Here is an 18,141-nt window from a genome sequence, read left to right on the forward strand (position 1 = left end):
GATGAATTTAACACCCACTTTGTAGTAAAAGCATGAAAAATGGTACACATTTACCTCTTGATATGCTGATTAATATTTGAAATGGAGGCATAGCAAATAAAACCCAAATTTTCAAGATGGCCGCCAAATCAAATGTAGCCAACCCATATACATTAATCCTCCAGGCACATTGTGGGATATACAGTACCTCTAGCAGTTAGTGACGACTTCATAGGCCTTGTGTTTAATATGCCTCTCATGACCACAAATTCAAAAGGGTCAAGATTTGTCAATTCATGGACATGGTTAAAACATGGTTAAGAAAAGAAACCAATAATTAATTACTATTTCTAGCTGTACTTCAAGGTTTTCAAACAAACTGCAATCCTGTCCCATGCATGTTGTATGGGTATGTCTTGCCTGGTTAACACCAGTTGATCTCACAAGTGAGATACTCTGAAGGTTACATATGCAATTTCTGAGGGATGGAATCCATGCTGTCTTTCAGATCAGAAAGTGTGCAAAGCAGCATGGGATTCCCCAGGTTGTAATATATCCCATGGCCAACATCAATCAAACTGCCAACAATGCCTAATTAAAAGATACACACAAACTTTGAATAAATGGTGAATGGTACAGTTGGTGCAAAGTCAACTCTGGGTATGTAAATTTGAGTAACCTTGAGTGAAAGTTTACCTGTACAGTATTAGGATTCATTTTTTTGGCTATAATAATGGTGTGCAAGATTTGGCTTATGGTGAACCCCCATTTCTGTATTTGTAGTTCAAGGTAATATGCAAACTACAACATAAGCATGGTGAAGTTGATAAGATTTGATGTAACCCCCATGTTGAGGGGGGACAAGATTTTGTTTTGTTACCTACAGTACTTGAATGAAGGTTGTGCACATTTATTTCAATGATAAATGGCTCAAATCCATTGAAAATGTGACTAAAATATTTATTGACTCATCAAAGACTACAAATATGTTTCTACTACAAGTACAGAGAAATTTATACTGAGATAAATATAGGATATTTTATGCCCATTTATACATCTATGGGTTGGCCATATTTGAAGTGGGGCCATCTTGAAAATTCTTTTGATGTTTTGATGATGTTAACACAATAAAAAGATACATGTGTTTTCATGCTTTCGCAGCAAATTGTGCCCTGGTTTCACTAATGTACTGTAACACAATATGTAACACTACATATCTATATATAACATTAGTAGGGTAGGGTTTGATGTTTCGAAATTAGGCTATGTTAGGATCACTTCCAGAGTAATCTTTTTTAGGACTATTACTTGTGTGTGTGTGTCTGTGTGCGTTCACGCACTTCTCACGTGAACCCTTCTACATTATTATACATATCAATATATATCAATACATTATTATACAAAGTATATGTGTGCTGATTGCATGCTCCTGCTACAAAGTGCATGGTGGTTTCACTAATATGGGTCAAACATGTTTGATTTGTCTGGAAAATTCAGAATTTTTTTCATACCTCCATTCCTAATATTAATCTGCACATAAAGATGTAACTGTGTAGGCTACCAATTATGATGCTTTTACCACAAAGTGCCCGGTAGTTAATATGGGTTGGCCATATTGGATTTGGCGGCCATTTTGAAAATTCTGTGTTTTTCACATTTAATAATCAGCTGAAAAGAAGGAAATGTATATTTTCATGCTTTTACTACGTGCATAATGGATTCACTCATCTGCTATACAATTCCTGTTATATGGGTCGGCCATATTTCATTTGGTGGCCATTTTGAACATTTCAATTTTGGTTTTACGCAACAATTGCATTTCTAACATTAATAGGTACATCATAGAGTATGTATTTACCAAATTTCAGGCATTTATGACGGAGTGCATGATGGTTTCTCACTAATATGGGTTGGCCATATTGGATTTGGCGGCCATCTTGAAAATACAGCATTTTTCGTGGCGCCTCCAACAATAACATTGATCAGCATATTAAGAAGGACATGTGTACCAATTTTCAGGCCTTTACTACAAAGTGTCAGGTAGTTTCGTTAATATGGGTTGGCCATATTGGATTTGGCGGCCATCTTGAAAATTCATAATTTTTCGCTACGCCTCCAATGCTAATATTAATCAGCATATCAAGAAGGATATATATACCAATTTCCATGCTTTTACAACAACGTGTCAGGTAGTTTCATTAATTTGGGTTGGCCATATTGGATTTGGCGGCCATCTTGAAAATTCTTCATTTTTTGCGACGCCTCCAACGCTTATATTAATAAGTATAGGAAGAGGTATATGTGTACCAATTTTCATGCTTTTACTCAAAAGTGCATGATCAATTCACTTATAATTAAAGGCAGACAAGATAACGAGGTACCAGGGCAGACAAGAACACAGGTGAGGGAAATAATGTCATTAACAAAAGTGGGGACACAAGTTAAGCAGATTGAGCACAGGTGAAATCAGTACTGGTAAGTAGACAAAAACTGGTCAAACCGGAAACCAATGGGCTCGTTCGTGACGAAGCAGTGCTGCTTTTGCTAGGCAGTGGGCATGCTCACTGCTTAGCAAAAGCAGCACTGCTTCGTCACGAACGAGCCTAATATAACTAAAATGGGATCAATTGCGACAGGTGAGACAAATGAGGGGTGGGGCAGGCAATGTCACAGGAAAACTCGACAGGCTCTCTCTAATACATGTTCTAAATTTTGTTAATTATAACCTGACTGCACGAACCTAGCTACGCACAACTCAACCTATGATTGTTGGAAACCGCTGTTGGTCAAAAAATTAGCTTATGTGGTTGGCTGCCAGTGTCTTGCCCCTACTCATAACATTGTGTTGATAAACACTGAGACACACATGTATATACCACAGTGGGTTTACATACAGTGTCCAAACTCGCCATCCAACCCGTGCCTGCAGTTCACCTAGGAGCCCATAAGGCTGGCGCTATTCACACACAATTGTGCTCGCTGTCGGCTGAAACCTGACAATATTACTGTGGGTTCTGAGAAACTGATGTGGATTTAAATCAAATGTACAATAACCTGGGAGTTATCCTTCTGATTTCTTATAGGTTTGGCATTTATGAGTCAGCCTCCGCTAGCTTCTTGCTAACGAAATTTCTTTACGGCAGTCGTGATCACAGCAATGTTTTACAAAGATCACGCAAGTTTAAAAATTCAAACTAAGTGCTGTTTGAAAGGATAATTTATCCTGCCTTTAGAAAATATGATTCTCTCCCAAGCAACGGCAGCATCTGTGGTTGAGCTCCATAGGACCCCATTCATTCTAATGACGTGTCCAGACCAAGAGCGAACGGAGCTGCCTGGCAGCGTGGGTAGCAGAAGAAGTTTCACCTTGCTAATCGCATAACGGCTCTGGCTTGACAGCCTGGGACATTCAGAGATATAAAAGTTCCAATTGGTTTTCGCCAAATTGCGTCATAGCTCATTACCATAAGATAAGATGACTTTTAATCGTTAAAATTCGCTTTGGTCGCTCAGTTCGCTTCGCTCCTGGCGAATTTGCTTTGGTAGCACTGGTCGTGTGCCTTCCATAGAGAAATAATGACTTCCGTCGCTTCGTTCGCTCTTGGTCTGGACACGGCATGACAGCATCTGCGCTCCTTGATTGGCGCCACTTAGTGGTCAGCAGTCTTGCCAGATTGGGCTGTTTCCCGTCCAATTGGGCTGGGCGGGTAAAGATGGGCTGGGCGGGTAAAAATGACATTTAGCTGAAAAACCCGCCCAATTTTTGCCATAGAAATCAATAGAATTGGGCGGTATTTTGTGCTTATAGGCGGGTTTTGAGCATATTTTGGGCTGGAATCATCAGCCTCATCTGGCAACTCTGGTGGACAGTACCACGCGGAAAAAGTCAGGACTTTTGTCTCTTGTAATACCCATGAACCCTCTCTGCTAATATCCTGACTCCCGTCCTCCCTTGCCAGCTTTTGGTCTCATGATGTCACTGATGACAGAAGTGAATTTCAATATCTCACAAAAGTGCCACAAAAATGTCTTTTACTTATTTGGAATCGGGATGGTGAATGAAAAATAGTCCCCCAAAAAGTTTTTAAAACAACTGGAAAAGAAGTAAAACCTAAGGCACAATTCTGATCATTACGATGAAATGTGTTTTGCTATAGGCCCCTACCTTTCCTGCCAATTTCCCATGGTGGCCCCCCTAGCACAACCTCACTGCCCTCAACGGGTCCTTATCCCACACTTTGAATATCACTAGGTTATACCACAAAAAAGAAGCCACAAATACATGTATTTGACACAAGTTCTGGTCATAGAAAAATATCATATGACAATCAGGAGTGTGTGTGCACATGTGTGCATGTGCCTGTCTTCGTATCATATAAGGAACAGCAGTTGTCCACTGAATGTGGTGTAGTGTCCAGTGTAGGCAGAGACCCAAGCCCCGGCCCCCAGGCGCAGGTAGACTGTGTCCCCGGGCTGCAGCACCAAGGTGACCCCCTGGGACGTGTTGATGTCGTGGGGGGCTTTGTGGTTGTAGGCTGCAGCCACGTGTACACTGTTATGCCACAGGGTGGCGCCAGCACCATGAGAGCCACCTGCAAAGATGTGGTAGCTGAAACGGTACACTCCTCTCACCGGGGCCGTGAAGATCCCTGAAGGCAACAACAAAAGATCAACAAAAGTCAAACCCTGTCCAAATAAAGCCATACAAAAACTATTGAGTGTTCGTACTCACCTGTGTGTGTGTGTGTGTGTGTGTGCTCGTTTGTAGGTGCCTCTGTACATCCTCACCTGTGTGTTTGTTGTAGGCGTTGCCTATGTTGGTGAAAACATGGTCGTAGACAAGGGTGATGGTTGTGTCAAAGGGGCCGATGTGTTTGTTAGACGTCACTGAGAACGAGGCTGAGAATGCCACCTTACTCACTGCAGAGGAGAAACAACAGGTCAGTGTGTGTGTGTGTGCGCGTGCGTTTTTATGTGATGAGATACATGTATTAATAATTGGGTTAATTGGTTAATGATAATTACAACCGAAACCATCATCCATTGCGCAGCTGGCTATAGCCCACCTTATGTCTTATTCATATTTTGAGTGTGTCTGTGTGTGGCAGACAGAGAGGGTTATTTGGTAAATAATACACAACACCACCTTATTTTCTATCTCTCTCACTCTCTCTCTCTCTCTCTCTCTCTCTCTCTCTCTCTCTCTCTCTCTCTCTCTCTCTCTCTCTCACACACACACACACACACACACACACACACACACACACACACACACACACACACACACACACACACACACACACACAGTCCTCTACTGTTGTAGGTGTGTGTATGTGTACCTTCTGTATTGCTGGTAATCTGGAGTAGGGTGTTGTTCAGTTCTGTGTTGGAGGCCTCAAGCTGCTCTGATTGGACGCTCTGCTCTTCAACTCGCTTCTCATTGGCTGCCAGCCTAGCCTCAGCAGCACTCAGCCTGTCTGCTAAAGCTAGGACACACGGAAACACATTTGTATTTCCCTGTTGAAGTCAAGCACAGCTCAAAAGTCCATGTATATACAGTATGTTTGCTCTTACCACACACACAAACTCTCATGTAAACACACACACACACATTCTCTCTCTGTCACACACCAAAACTCTCACATAAACACACATTCTCTCTCTGTCACACACACTATCTCTTTCTCACTCTCTGTCTGTCACACACACACAAACACACAAGAGCTGAACAATATATTGCAAATGTATCGAAATCGCGATATCAAGAGTGGCAATATGTGTATTGCGAAAATGATTTAATTATTGTGATCATGTGCGATTACTTCTGCGCAGTCCAACCACTTGCTGAATGTCAACAAATGCGCATGAAGCCCCTCCATGACCAAAGAAACGCTCCCCACACAGACCGACAAATTAGTTACAAGAAAAACACTCCTACAAGTATATTTCTAAATATCGTTTCAATATCGATATTGAGGTATTGCATGCTGTTATCGAATATCGATTTTTTTTTCTGATGTCGTGCAGCCCTAACACACACACACACACACACAGGTGTTACCTTCATTCTCTCTCTTCAGCTCCTCTATTTCCTTCTCCAGTTGTGTCTTGGTGTGTGTGAGCTCCAGTTTCTGCTCTGCAATATGTGCACTCATCTCTCTCAGCACGGTGTGGACATCAGGCACACACTCCTGTCCTGTTGATGCCTCCCCTCCACTCTCGGCTGCGACCCCCCCGACACACAAACACACGCACCAGCACAGCGGCAGCGGCACAGCTACAGGAGTTTTTGTCTTCATCATGACACACTTGCACTTACACACACTCTAGCTGACTAGTGTCCCAGATTCAGGCCCAGAAGGTCAAATACACAGTTAGTCACACACAAACACGTGTCTCTGTGCTGCTCTGGAGTGCAACAGTGTGTTTTTATCGGAGGGGTTTTTATCAAGAGAGACCCAAACAGCCAATGGGGTGAAAAAGGGATGTCAGTCATGTGACCTGGTGGTGAAATACGGGAAACACTTCCTTATGAGTTTGACTGGACAAAACAGTATTGCCACATTTGGGAACACAATTACACACACACACACACACACACACACAGTGTGTGTGTGTGTGTGTGTGTGTGTGTGTGTGTGTGTAGAGACACAGTTGGCGACTTGTGTAACCCCCTGGACTACTGATACTCCTGGACACTTTGTTTTTGGCCACCCAGCACAGGTGACACTATGTACACTTTATTTTTGGTGTGTGTGTGTGTGTGTGTGTGTGTGTGTGTGTGTGTGTGTGTGTGTGTGTGTGTGTGTGTGTGTGTGTGTGTGTGTGTGTGTGTGTGTGTAGTGAGACAGGGGGGCGACTTGTGTTAAACCCCCCCCATCTCATCTCTTTTTCCAAGGAATACAATGGACATTGTACTAGGCAGAGAGACTATGGACACTCCTGGACACTTTATGGCCACTTCGTCTTGGCTTCTATGTGCCACTCAGCTAAGGCACATGTGAACACTGTGGACACTTTACACTTTATTTTTGGTGTGTGTGTGTGTGTGTGTGTGTGTGTGTGTGTGTGTGTGTGTGTGTGTGTGTGTGTGTGTGTGTGTGTGTGTGTGTGTGTGTGAGAGAGAGAGAGAGAGAGAGAGAGAGAGATGCCTTGGCAAATATATGTAACAGTGAGCTATATATGATGATTATTTTATGTGTAATATGTGTGTTACGTCTTGTGGACAATGTCTTCTTTTATGTATGTGTGTATGCTACTTGACACCTTAATTTCCCCCTGGGATCAATAAACGATACTCTACTCTACTCTACTCTACACACACACACACACACACACACACACAGTATGCACGCACGTCACACACACACGCACACAAACCTATTTATTAGTTATTCTTGAGGCGCAAAAACGAATATTAAATATCGATTTATCAGATTCATTACACAGACAAAAGACAGGACATGTAACAAACTTAGTAACAATAAGTTTAATTCATAAATGAATAAAATGCTTATGGCTGGAGAGGCAACAGCCAGCATTCCCCATTAAGTTAGGCCCAGGGCTTTTTGGCGTAGACCAGTCCCACACACAGACGCTTTTCTACAAAATTATGCTTGCCTCAGTTCATTGTCTATACATGTATTAAAGATAGACAATTGGGCCGCCTCATCTTTGGTGGGCAAGACTAAAAAAAAAAAAACAACATCAACAACAAAACAAAAACAAACAAAAAAAACCAACAGCATCGGACCCTGAGGACTGTCAGCCCACCAGGAAAATGCCCTGTATGACAGATTGCCATCTTATTATTGCACATGTAGACTGCCTTTCTAGCCTTGGTCATTTGCTGGATTTACGGCTGGACTTTTGGATTGTCGTAAACGTATCATATGTGCTCTGTGATTGGTCCTCTCTGGAATAATTGAGCTACTTCCTTGCTGCACACTCATGGCACACCGTGCCCTCGACTCTAAAAACGTAGATACAGAAACACGGACGGACACATACTCGCACTAATATACTCCCTTGCATGAATATATCCACCAGCAGCGTTGTAGCTAAACTAGTTCAATGAACTAGTCTTCTTGTCTAATGTTCTACCTTTATGACACCACTTGCCTCACCAGCAAAGCTGTCACAATAGTCTCTGTTTCTCAATGTGAAGTGTCCTGGCCTTGCTATTTAATTTTGTATTATTTAGAGCTTCAAGATTTCAAATCATTGCGACTCACCAAGTACTGTTCCAAAGTGAAGTATGCTTCAAAATCTACCAAGTTCTACACTTTAAATTCATAGAATTTCCAAGGCTGCACTTGCCACATCCTTGCCGTGAGAAAACACCCAGAATCCTTCAGTCTCCATACTCTTGCTAGGCTTTTTATTACAGGTGTTGTAAAGCCATACATGTATACGCACTATATGGTATGTTGTTGTTTGCGCGATGTAGATAGCTTAAAATAGCTCAACACAACTTGGTCATGGTGGAGAGAGAGAGAGAAACAACTTGGCCATTGTTTGTGCTCATTACGTTTTATTTGTGTTGCGTTTCGCAGCTTCTGTCTGCGGACAATTTGTGGACTGTTATGAATTGATATTAACATTCTAGTAGTTTGCTGTACTTTTCAACTTACACCACTACAGAAATACAGCCAAAAGATTGTGTGTTTAAAATCAGTTAAAAACAAGTGTGTCCTGGGCCAGTCCATCAGCAACTACTAGTGGCCAAAACAGAACTTCTCTAGCTTCCAAGCATGTTCCATGTTCATAATCGTTTGAGATGATTGTGATGCTATGAGCCTCCTCTTGCCAGTGCACGACTTCAAGGCTGTGGCACTCAGGATAGCAGCACACTTCACTTTGAGAAAAGGTCAGTGAGGGATGCAAGCCACCTCGCACACAATCTCATCAGCTCCCCCTGCCCTCTGGGAAGAGGCACTGCAGCCTTGACTCCTGCACAACCAGCCACCTTCAGCCACCATTCTGATACTGATCTCCCTGCCCTCACTCCCATTGCAAACTCTTTTAGTTTACATAACAGACACAAATACATCCCCACTTAATCTAAAAATCTTTGTAAAAGTCAATGGGTTACACCCAAAGTGAGATTTCCATTTGAGCAAACCAGTTTTGCTGTATGTGGGGGAATGATATACACATAAATAAATGCCCAATAATGTAGAAAAGTCCGTCTGTGTGAATGTTTGTGTGCACGCGTGCAGACAAGAATGTGTGTGTGTGTGTGCGAGCATGTGTGCAGATAAGAATGTGTGTGTGTGTGTGTGTATGCTTACGTTGGGCAGATTTAATCTGGATAAAACCAGCATGTGCTCTCCTTCTCTCATAAGCTCTAGTCCACTCTGCAGTTTTTTCTTCTCTTTTCTCTCCATTCCTCTTCTCTTTCACTGCCCTCTTACAGTCTACTACATACTGCAGTCTCTTCGTTCCTTCTCTCCTCCCCTTCAATCCACCTTTCTTCTTTTCTGTCTTTACTACGGTTCCTCATCTTTCTCTCCGCCATGTGAGAGCTGGATGGTCTCCCTTTATCAGGACTTGGAAACTGCCAGACTCTTGGACTGGAATATTTTTGAACTGGACTGCGTGTGCATACACAGACGCACAGACACATACACACGCACACACTTGGGTTGAGGAGCTTTGTGTTTTTTATTGACAGTGGGGAACTGAGTGTGTGTGTGTGTGTGTGTGTGCGATAGATGAGGTGAGAGTGAGAGTGTGTGTGTTCCTCTACCTGGAGTTCTACTTGGCTCTTCGTGTTGACACTGTCGCCATGGGAACTTTGGAGTCCTTGTGGGGAGCAGTCGAGTGCGCCTGTCGAGTCATGGGCATCTGTACAGCAGCAGGTACACACCAAACACACACACTTTGTAGAAGTGCTACCATCAGTGTATCAGTGTTGCTGATGTCAGTTGTATAGGTAGTATTGTTAGGTGTGTGTGTGTGTGTGTGTGTGTGAATGGCAATAACTGTTATGCGTGTACACTAACGAGTGTTATGTGTGTGTGCGCTAATATTGTTATTTCTGTGGGTATATAAAAATACAATTATGTTGACTGTGTGTGTGGATGTGTACCACACATGTGGTTCTATAAAGTGTGCTTGTGTGTGTATGTTAGTTGGGGTGTGTGTGTGTGTTTAAGTGCACAATGGCTCAGGCTAATTCCGCGGAATATGCAAAACTGACCTAAATCCGTTCACTTCACATTCCCTCAGCCCTTTTCCTCAGAAATAAGCCCCACATACCCTCACACACCCACGCCCACAAAAACTCTTGCCACACATACACACTATAATCAGAGATTGTTGCTTCTTTGAAACCATCTCTGCTATAATGACCTCTCACCTGTACAGTATAGTAATGATACAGTGTAGAGGAACACCACATTCTGTGTGCTTGTGTTTGTAATCATTTGTGTGTATATGTGTGTGTGTGTGTTTGTGTGTGTAGTGCTGTGTGGGGTGGGCATAGAGACACTTGGACTCGGGGAACACCACAGTCTTGCCGTCTACCTGCTGTAAGTTCGCACACGCACACACATCCTGGTTGTGTGTATATATGTGTGTGGGTATTTACATACATATGTACACACACACACTTGCAAACACACTGTGATCATCTGTATGGCTTTGAGCTCTAGTGTGTGTTCTTCAGCAGGCCTGTGTGTGTGTGTGTGTGTGTGTGTGTGTGTGTGTGTGTGTGTGTGTGTGTGTGTGTGTGTGTGTGTATGTGTCAGAGTGTCCTCTGCAGGCATGATGCTGTTTGAGATGGCCTTCTTCGTCGACACACTATTGGAGATCTGCCTCCCGTAAGAGACACACACACATAAACCAAGGCTTGACATTAACTTTCTCGCTTGCCGGCCACTGTGGCTAGTGGTTTTCCTGAGTCACTAGCCATCCAGCCAAAAATTCATTATTTTTTTATCATCATGCTGTATCTAACCTCAGAAGATGAGGTGCTTAAAGCAAGAAGATGAGTGCATGGGTTTCTACATTGAAATAAAGCAAACAAATAGAAACTGAGTAACTGATCTTTTTTTAACTTCAATACGAACAATTGATACACAGGGGGCAACGTGCAGAATATACACTATTCTCATATGTCATACCATAGAATAAGCTACCTGTCAAATTGGCTAGTGACACTGAAATTGTTACCAGCCACAGCCAAGTTTTAAGAAGCATTTGGCTGGTTGGCAGGTGCCAGTGTCAAGCCCTGACATACACACACCTAGCTTGTTTCCTCTCTGTCCTCATCCAAGGTGGAAACGCAGCAACCTCTGTCGCCCACTCAGGCGATACACCGAGGGGAGGGTTAAACCCCCCTAGGAGACCTGAGAGCTTCCAAAAGTTTTGTCCAATTACAGAGGACGACCTCTGTAAAATAGTCAGGGAAAGTAAGCAGTCTACCTGCAGCCTTGACGCGATCCCCACATATCTGCTAAAAAACATACTTGGTTGCTTAGCAGCACCTTTACTGCAAATTGTTAACACCTCTATGCTTACAGGCATTTTTCCAAGCTCATTCAAAACAGCCATGGTAAAGCCACTCCTAAAAAAGACAAATTTAGATCAGAATTCTTTAAACAACTACAGACCTATATCAAACCTCCCCTTTATAAGCAAGGTACTAGAAAAAGTTCTATCTATCAATCTGCTTTTTTCCATCTTAGAAATGTCAACAAAGTGCGCGGCTTGGCCCCCCGACAAGACGCTGAGAAACTTATTCATGCCTTTGTCACCAGTAGGATAGACTACTGCAATGCTCTCTTCTCTGGTCTCCCAAAAAAATTAATTGACAAATTGCAACTCATTCAAAATTCTGCGGCAAGAATCCTAACAAGAACCAGAATGAGAGAGCACATCTCTCCTGTCTTGGCAGACCTGCACTGGTTACCTGTCTCATACAGAATCGACTTTAAGATTCTGCTCACAGTATTTAAAGCATTAAATGGACTTGCCCCTAGCTATATCTCAGACATACTCTCTTTTTATGCCCCTGCTCGAGCTCTCAGGTCCACTGATGCCAAGCTGCTAAGGACCCCCACCCCCCCGCAGAAGAAGATCGGCGACGCCGCGTTTGCCTGCTATGCGCCCAAGAGATGGAACGCCCTCCCCATCGAGATCCGATCAGCCACCTCCGTCGACTCCTTTAAGAAGCAGCTGAAGACCCACCTCTTCATCCTTGCCAACTCCTAGCTGCCAAGGCGTCATAGTGTCCCAGCTGCCGCAGCGCCCTTACTACTCGCAATCCAGCCCTGGCAGGGGGCTCCCCTAGGTGGCCGCTGGTCTCTGCCTGAGGTTTCTTCCTGACTACAGGGGGTCTTTTTTCTCAGACCTCACTGAGCTTTTTTCCCCCCCCTTACAAACGATGCCAGGGGCCGCACCTGAGCGCCCAATCTCTGTGTGACTATCTATGACTTATGATAGGCCCAGCCACTATGGACCTTACACATCTAAGAATCCTGGTCCTAACCTACGTTGACCTTATGACTCTACATTCTCTGTCTATCTCTTCTTCCTCTGCCTTCCTGCTTTTTCTGCCTCTCCTCTATACCTCTCCTTTTAAATCTATCTCTAACAATGTTTTTTTTCCCATTTGTTAAGCACTTTGAGTTACATGCCTTGTATGACACAGTGCTATACAAATACAATTATTATTATTATTATTATTTCTTTTTTACACCTCCCCAAACCCTGTTCATCGCTCACTTTTTCCTCCACTCTTTCCCCTATACCCCTCTCTCCCTCCTCTCCTCTCCATTCTTCCCTTCTCTGGCCTCTCCTATTATCTCTCCATCCTCTCTTCCCTTTCCTCTCCTCTCCACTATACTAATCCCTTTCTCTGGTTGTCTGCCGGACTGTATGCTTGTGGTATTGTGGGAGCAGGCTGTCATCATGCTTTAGCGTATGTATCGCACGCTAGTGCATTCAGCGTGTTGGTGCGACGCATTTTGAAGGTAAAGCGTGCTCCTCAACGCAACGGTGAAGCGCTTTCATGCACTTTTGACACGTGACGAGGTTTGCGCAGTTGTGGAGCACGCTTTAACTTGGAAATGTGTATTGGAGACACGCAATAGTGGGTTCAAATCAGCATGACATAGATACGCCTATGCATGATGACATGTTGTGTGGGAGATGATGGCTCAGTAGTATGTGTGTTGAGTAGTTGTTTCCACCTGACTGCAAGGTTCTGGTGTTGTGGAAAGCAATAGCTCATGTCTCTTGTTGTTGTCCTCCTAGCTGCAAGGCTCTAGTGTTAGGGAAGAGGATGACGTGTGTGTGTGTGTGTGGTTGTCCTCCTGCCTGTAAGGTTCTGGTGCTATGGCAAAGGATTGCTCATCTGTGTGTGTGTGTGTGTGTAGTTGTCCTCCTAACTGCAAGGCTCTGTTTCTATGGAAGAGGATGGCTCATGTCTGTGTGTGTGTGTGGTTGTCCTCCTGATTGTAACAAGTATAAGTGTTATGGAAAAGGATTGCTCATCTCTCTCTCTGTGCGTAGTTGTCCTCCTAACTGCAAGGCTCTGGTGTTATGGAAGAGGATGGCTCATGTCTGTGTGTGTGCGTAGTTGTCCTCCAGACTGCAAGGCTCTGGTGCTATGGAAGAGGATGGCTCATGTCTGTGTGTGTGTGTGTCTGTGCGTAGTTGTCCTCCAGACTGCAAGGCTATGGTGCTATGGAAGAGGATGGCTCATGTCAGCAGCTTCCAGAAGTTCATGTACTACACCATGATGTCATTACTCTGCTTCCTCCACCCCCTCATGCTCTGGCACGCTCTTATACCAGGTGTGTGTGTGTGTGTGTGTGCTTCTGCTAGGTGGCATTTCACTTATGTGTACAATAGAGCTGTGTTGAAAAAAGAGATTTTCCGATTTTAAATGGATTCACAAATTAATTTCCGATTATCAATTCGTACGTCCAAAGATCGATTTTTAAAATAATTATTATATATTTATTATTATTATTATTATTAATATTTTCCCCCACGGTTGACCTTTTCATCAGCCTTCCAGCCATCAGTAACTACCAATACTTGTAAGATTTCCTGTTTACAGTAATATCGATATAATATTGCTTTTCTACAGTCATGAAATGAAGGAAACAGCTCAAATTGCCTATGTTTTTAATAACATTAACTCCCATATCGAATTGAAATCAGATTGAATAGGAAATCAGATCGAATTTGAGCGAGTCGAAAAAAAAACGAGTCTGAAACTTGAATCAATACACAGCTCTAGTGTACAACGTGTGTCATTCTTTACTAGGCTGTTGCATCGCTATGTGTGTTTGTCTATTCAGTGTATGAGTGCATCTACTGCGTCATTCCACTAATAACTGTGTATACAGTATACAGCCCATGAGGTGTGTGTGTGTATGTGTGCCAGGAGGCATTCCACTTTTCACTGTGTGTACAGTCCAATATAGGCAACATTATACAGTGTATGTGTGTGTGTAGGCTGAATAGTACCGCTGATTACTGTGTGTGTATGTAGGCTGAATGCTGTTGATCACTGTGTGTGTGTGTGTGTGTGTGCATGAGTGTGTGTGCAGGCTGCATGCTGCTGGCCACCGGCCTCCTGAACTTCCTGTTGAGCAAGCGTAAGAAGGCGGAGCCTGACGGTGGCCCCTCCAGCGAGGCCACACACACGTACTGCGACCCCTCCCGCACCGACACCGCCCTGACAGAGGAGGGCAGCACCGAGCAGACCTTCTCCTTCTTCCACGTCATCATGGGCTCGCGACCCACCCTGTCCCTCTCCCCCCGTGGATTTCTGCCAAGCAACAGCCGCCTCCAGGCGCCCCCGCCTACCGTCTGTGCAGACCTGCAGGTAGGCCTCGCCTGTTACCATGAGGCCTCGCCTGTTACCATTCATATTCATTCAGAATGAGCATGTTATTCAACAACTTTACCTGTTTACCCATAGTAATATATGATATATTAGCCTGTATTAGACTATCCTACATTATATGATATTATGATATTCATGGTCTATTTGCAGGCTCAGCCCTCCCCCTCCCCAAGGACCAGAAGCAGTGGCAGTAGGAGGGGGTTCGGTTCATCAGGCCGTGGTGGCTGTTTTGGGGGCCCCTTGACAGAGGAAGGGGCACAGGAGACTGAGATGGAGGAGTATGTCTATGTGGACTCAGAGACCACCTCCGACAAGGCTCCAATGATACCGCCATGATGCCAGATAGAGCCTAGTACATATAGTATATCCATCATTCCACCTTTAGCGCCTTTGCCTTCATCTAAACTGCATCCAGATCATTACGGCATCTTGATTCTATTTTGAGACTGGCAATAAAATTAATACATTTTTCAGTACCACAGCTCCGCGACCCACCCAGGATCCCTGTGTGACCCACTTTTTGGTCCAGACCCACCAGTTAAGAAAGACAACTGTAGGCCGTACAGTAGGCTACATCAGTGGTTCCCAACCTATGGGTCGCGACCCAACCTATGGGTCACCAAAGATCCACGGGGGGTCGCGAAGCCCTCTTGATTTTAAGGGGTTTCATTTTAATACCATATGTAGCCCATGTTTAATGAATGACAATTGCATAGAAGCAACAAAATTTAAGTGCTACATTAAACATTTATTCTGTTTTTGAACAAAGACGAATTGAGGAACAAAATGATAACTAAAATGAGTTTTCGCAGGAAACAGAGCCTATCACGCGACTCAATGTCATGCGGGTGCTGGGTCACCAAAGCTCACAATGGTAAAAATATGGGTCCCTGGGGAAAAAGGTTGGGAACCACTGGGCTACATAGTAAAGATGCATTAGTGCACTGCTCCACAGCACCCCCCATACCCCTTACAGTTATAAGGGGATATTACATGTCCTGACTCATCATAGCCCAATGAATGATGTGTCATTTCTAAACATGAGAGATTACACCATTTTAACACAATTGACTTAAAGCAGTATTTTATTTTTAAGTATGGCTGACATTTACCTCATTCTTTGACCCTCTGAATATCATGACTTGTTTAGGATGAAAAACGGTTAAGTGGAACAACAGTTAAGTGGGACAGCTCAGTTTTGTTGCCAAACTTAAGCACCTTACACCTTTTGGTCATTTTTTTCTCTAGGATGTAAGATTTTAAATATTAAGTGTGGTTGTGATGTCTTGCTGTATGCAAATGACATACAGTAACAAACAAAAATAATATTAAAGGGCCCAATGTCTTAAATATAAACATAAGGCCTAAATAATTTTCTTCATATGAAAGGTGACTGTTAAGTATCAGGTAGTTAAGATTCCATTTTTGTTCATTAAAAAAATAATAATAACAAACAATTAGTGCTGCATTTTCCATTGTCCCACTTTGCCAGTCACTTCACCACCGGTAAAGTGGGACAGGGTATTTTCGTTACAGAGGGACAGCAATTGAAATATGGTTGCTTTTCAATAAAATGTTTTGTCATCGTTTCACCATGTGTTGCCCAAATGAAGTTATTACAAGAATTCACCTTCTTTTTCAATATTTTTCAATGACCTTTTATGGCTTAAGAGTGCAGCTTAACCACAACTTTCGACCAACGTACCCTCCGTGATCTGGGACGAGCACGAACACACAAGTCCTCATTGAGTATCCCCAAAATCTAGCAGAAAGCATGCATTCTAATAACGCCAATCTGCAAGAATGAAGTTATATTTTGTGTGCAGTACCATTTTTCAACAATTACAAGATAATAATAATTCTTAACATTTTCAAAAAAATATAAACTTCCCCTGCAACATCGGGTGATTTTGCGATATCCTGCCCACAGCATGGCATATATTGCCGGAAGAGACTACACAAGATGACAGGAGAAACCAGAGAAGACAGAAGAGTATGTTAGCTTCGAACGCGATGATGAGTGGCTCAACTTCGAAGGACGCCCATATCTATTTTAGTTAGCAATATTGATGCTGTATTCACTTTTCCTTGGACATATTATGAGTTTCAATGTGGACTTTTACGGCTCGTCCCAGATCACGGAAATGACGTCAACGCAGCTTTAGCAGAAGAGAAGCTATAAGGATTGTGTTGATAATAATAAACTCCTGGACTGTGTACAAACTTCCAAATGCATTGTTTTGTGTGTTCTCAAAGAAGAGCCGAAAATCCCATCACTAGCTGTCACTCTCTTCACTTCCGCTCATGTAGCAAAAATGGTTACAAATGTCCATTGAGTTAGAACGTTGTTCACGAGCCTTTAAGAACCTGCAACAATGTTCAAATGACTCAGAATGACCATCAAATACTGTCGGAATAGCGGTATGTCGGAATGGCGGTTGACCCCCACATTACTGTACCCTTAGGACAAACAGCCACATAGCACAAAACAAACAGTAGACTGTGATAGGAACTCTCTCACCTGTGGGGTAATAACCAACACGAAAGGGTAGCAAATTAATAGTCTGTTCATCTTTTTTTAAAACCATTTTTTGATTTGCAGTGATTGGGCTTCTCACCTGTGTGAAGCTAGTGGGGTCATTTTTTGGCAATTGTGGGCATTTCTGAAATGACCCTAAGCAGCTAATAAAAACCATTACACTAATGACCTGCAGTTGTACGGCCTCTCACCTGTGTGAAGTTGTTAGGGTCTTAATTTAATTTGTTGAACACCATTACCACCACAATATGATGTCGATTTACTGACATTCAGCAGTCTCTGGCAACTAAAAACCTCATCTAGCAATTTCTGCGACTTTTTGACTGTGATAGGAACTCTCACCTGTGAGTTCATTACACACATCATGAAAGGGTAGCAAATCACGTGTGTGTCTGTTTATCTTTATTAACATTTAATGATTTGCATTGATAGGGCTTCTCACCTGTGTGGAGCTGGTGGGGTCATTTCTGGCAATGGTGGACAAGTCTTTTTTTTCCCCGTGGCCAACAAATGCAGAGGGATTGTTCATCTTCTTACTACCATATTTAAACCAATCTCCCGAACACTAATGACCTGCAGTTGTAGGGCCTCTCACCTGTGTGAAGTTGATGGGGTCCTCATATGGTACATGTGTAACGCCATTATCACCACCCTATTTAAATTATGTTGATTTAGCGACCTTTGGCAGGCTCCAGCAACTTAAAAGCTCATCTAGCGACTTCAGCAATTTTTTGTGTGCATCTGGCAACTTACA

At 43.2% G+C, this 18,141-nt stretch overlaps 2 protein-coding genes across 2 annotated transcripts; one reads left to right on the forward strand and one right to left on the reverse strand.

Moving 5' to 3' along the window:
- Nucleotides 1–3,954: 3,954 nt before the first annotated feature.
- LOC134440813 (collagen alpha-1(X) chain-like) lies at nucleotides 3,955–6,374 on the reverse strand. The gene is made up of 4 exons (XM_063190957.1): nucleotides 6,041–6,374; nucleotides 5,319–5,465; nucleotides 4,768–4,899; nucleotides 3,955–4,628 (listed from the first exon to the last, which is right to left on the reverse strand). The coding sequence occupies exons 1-4, from the start codon at nucleotides 6,279–6,281 to the stop codon at nucleotides 4,351–4,353; spliced, it is 798 nt and encodes a 265-aa protein (XP_063047027.1). The 5' UTR covers nucleotides 6,282–6,374; the 3' UTR covers nucleotides 3,955–4,350.
- A 3,006-nt stretch (nucleotides 6,375–9,380) lies between these two features.
- Nucleotides 9,381–15,917, forward strand: tmem72 (transmembrane protein 72). Its single transcript, XM_063191366.1, has 6 exons — nucleotides 9,381–9,842; nucleotides 10,448–10,514; nucleotides 10,734–10,805; nucleotides 13,645–13,784; nucleotides 14,550–14,827; nucleotides 14,999–15,917. Exons 1-6 carry the CDS (start codon nucleotides 9,770–9,772, stop codon nucleotides 15,182–15,184), a joined length of 816 nt encoding a protein of 271 aa, XP_063047436.1. The 5' UTR covers nucleotides 9,381–9,769; the 3' UTR covers nucleotides 15,185–15,917.
- Nucleotides 15,918–18,141: the final 2,224 nt, after the last annotated feature.

This window comes from Engraulis encrasicolus, chromosome 24 (genome assembly GCF_034702125.1).
Source record: "Engraulis encrasicolus isolate BLACKSEA-1 chromosome 24, IST_EnEncr_1.0, whole genome shotgun sequence".
Taxonomy (NCBI): domain Eukaryota; kingdom Metazoa; phylum Chordata; class Actinopteri; order Clupeiformes; family Engraulidae; genus Engraulis; species Engraulis encrasicolus.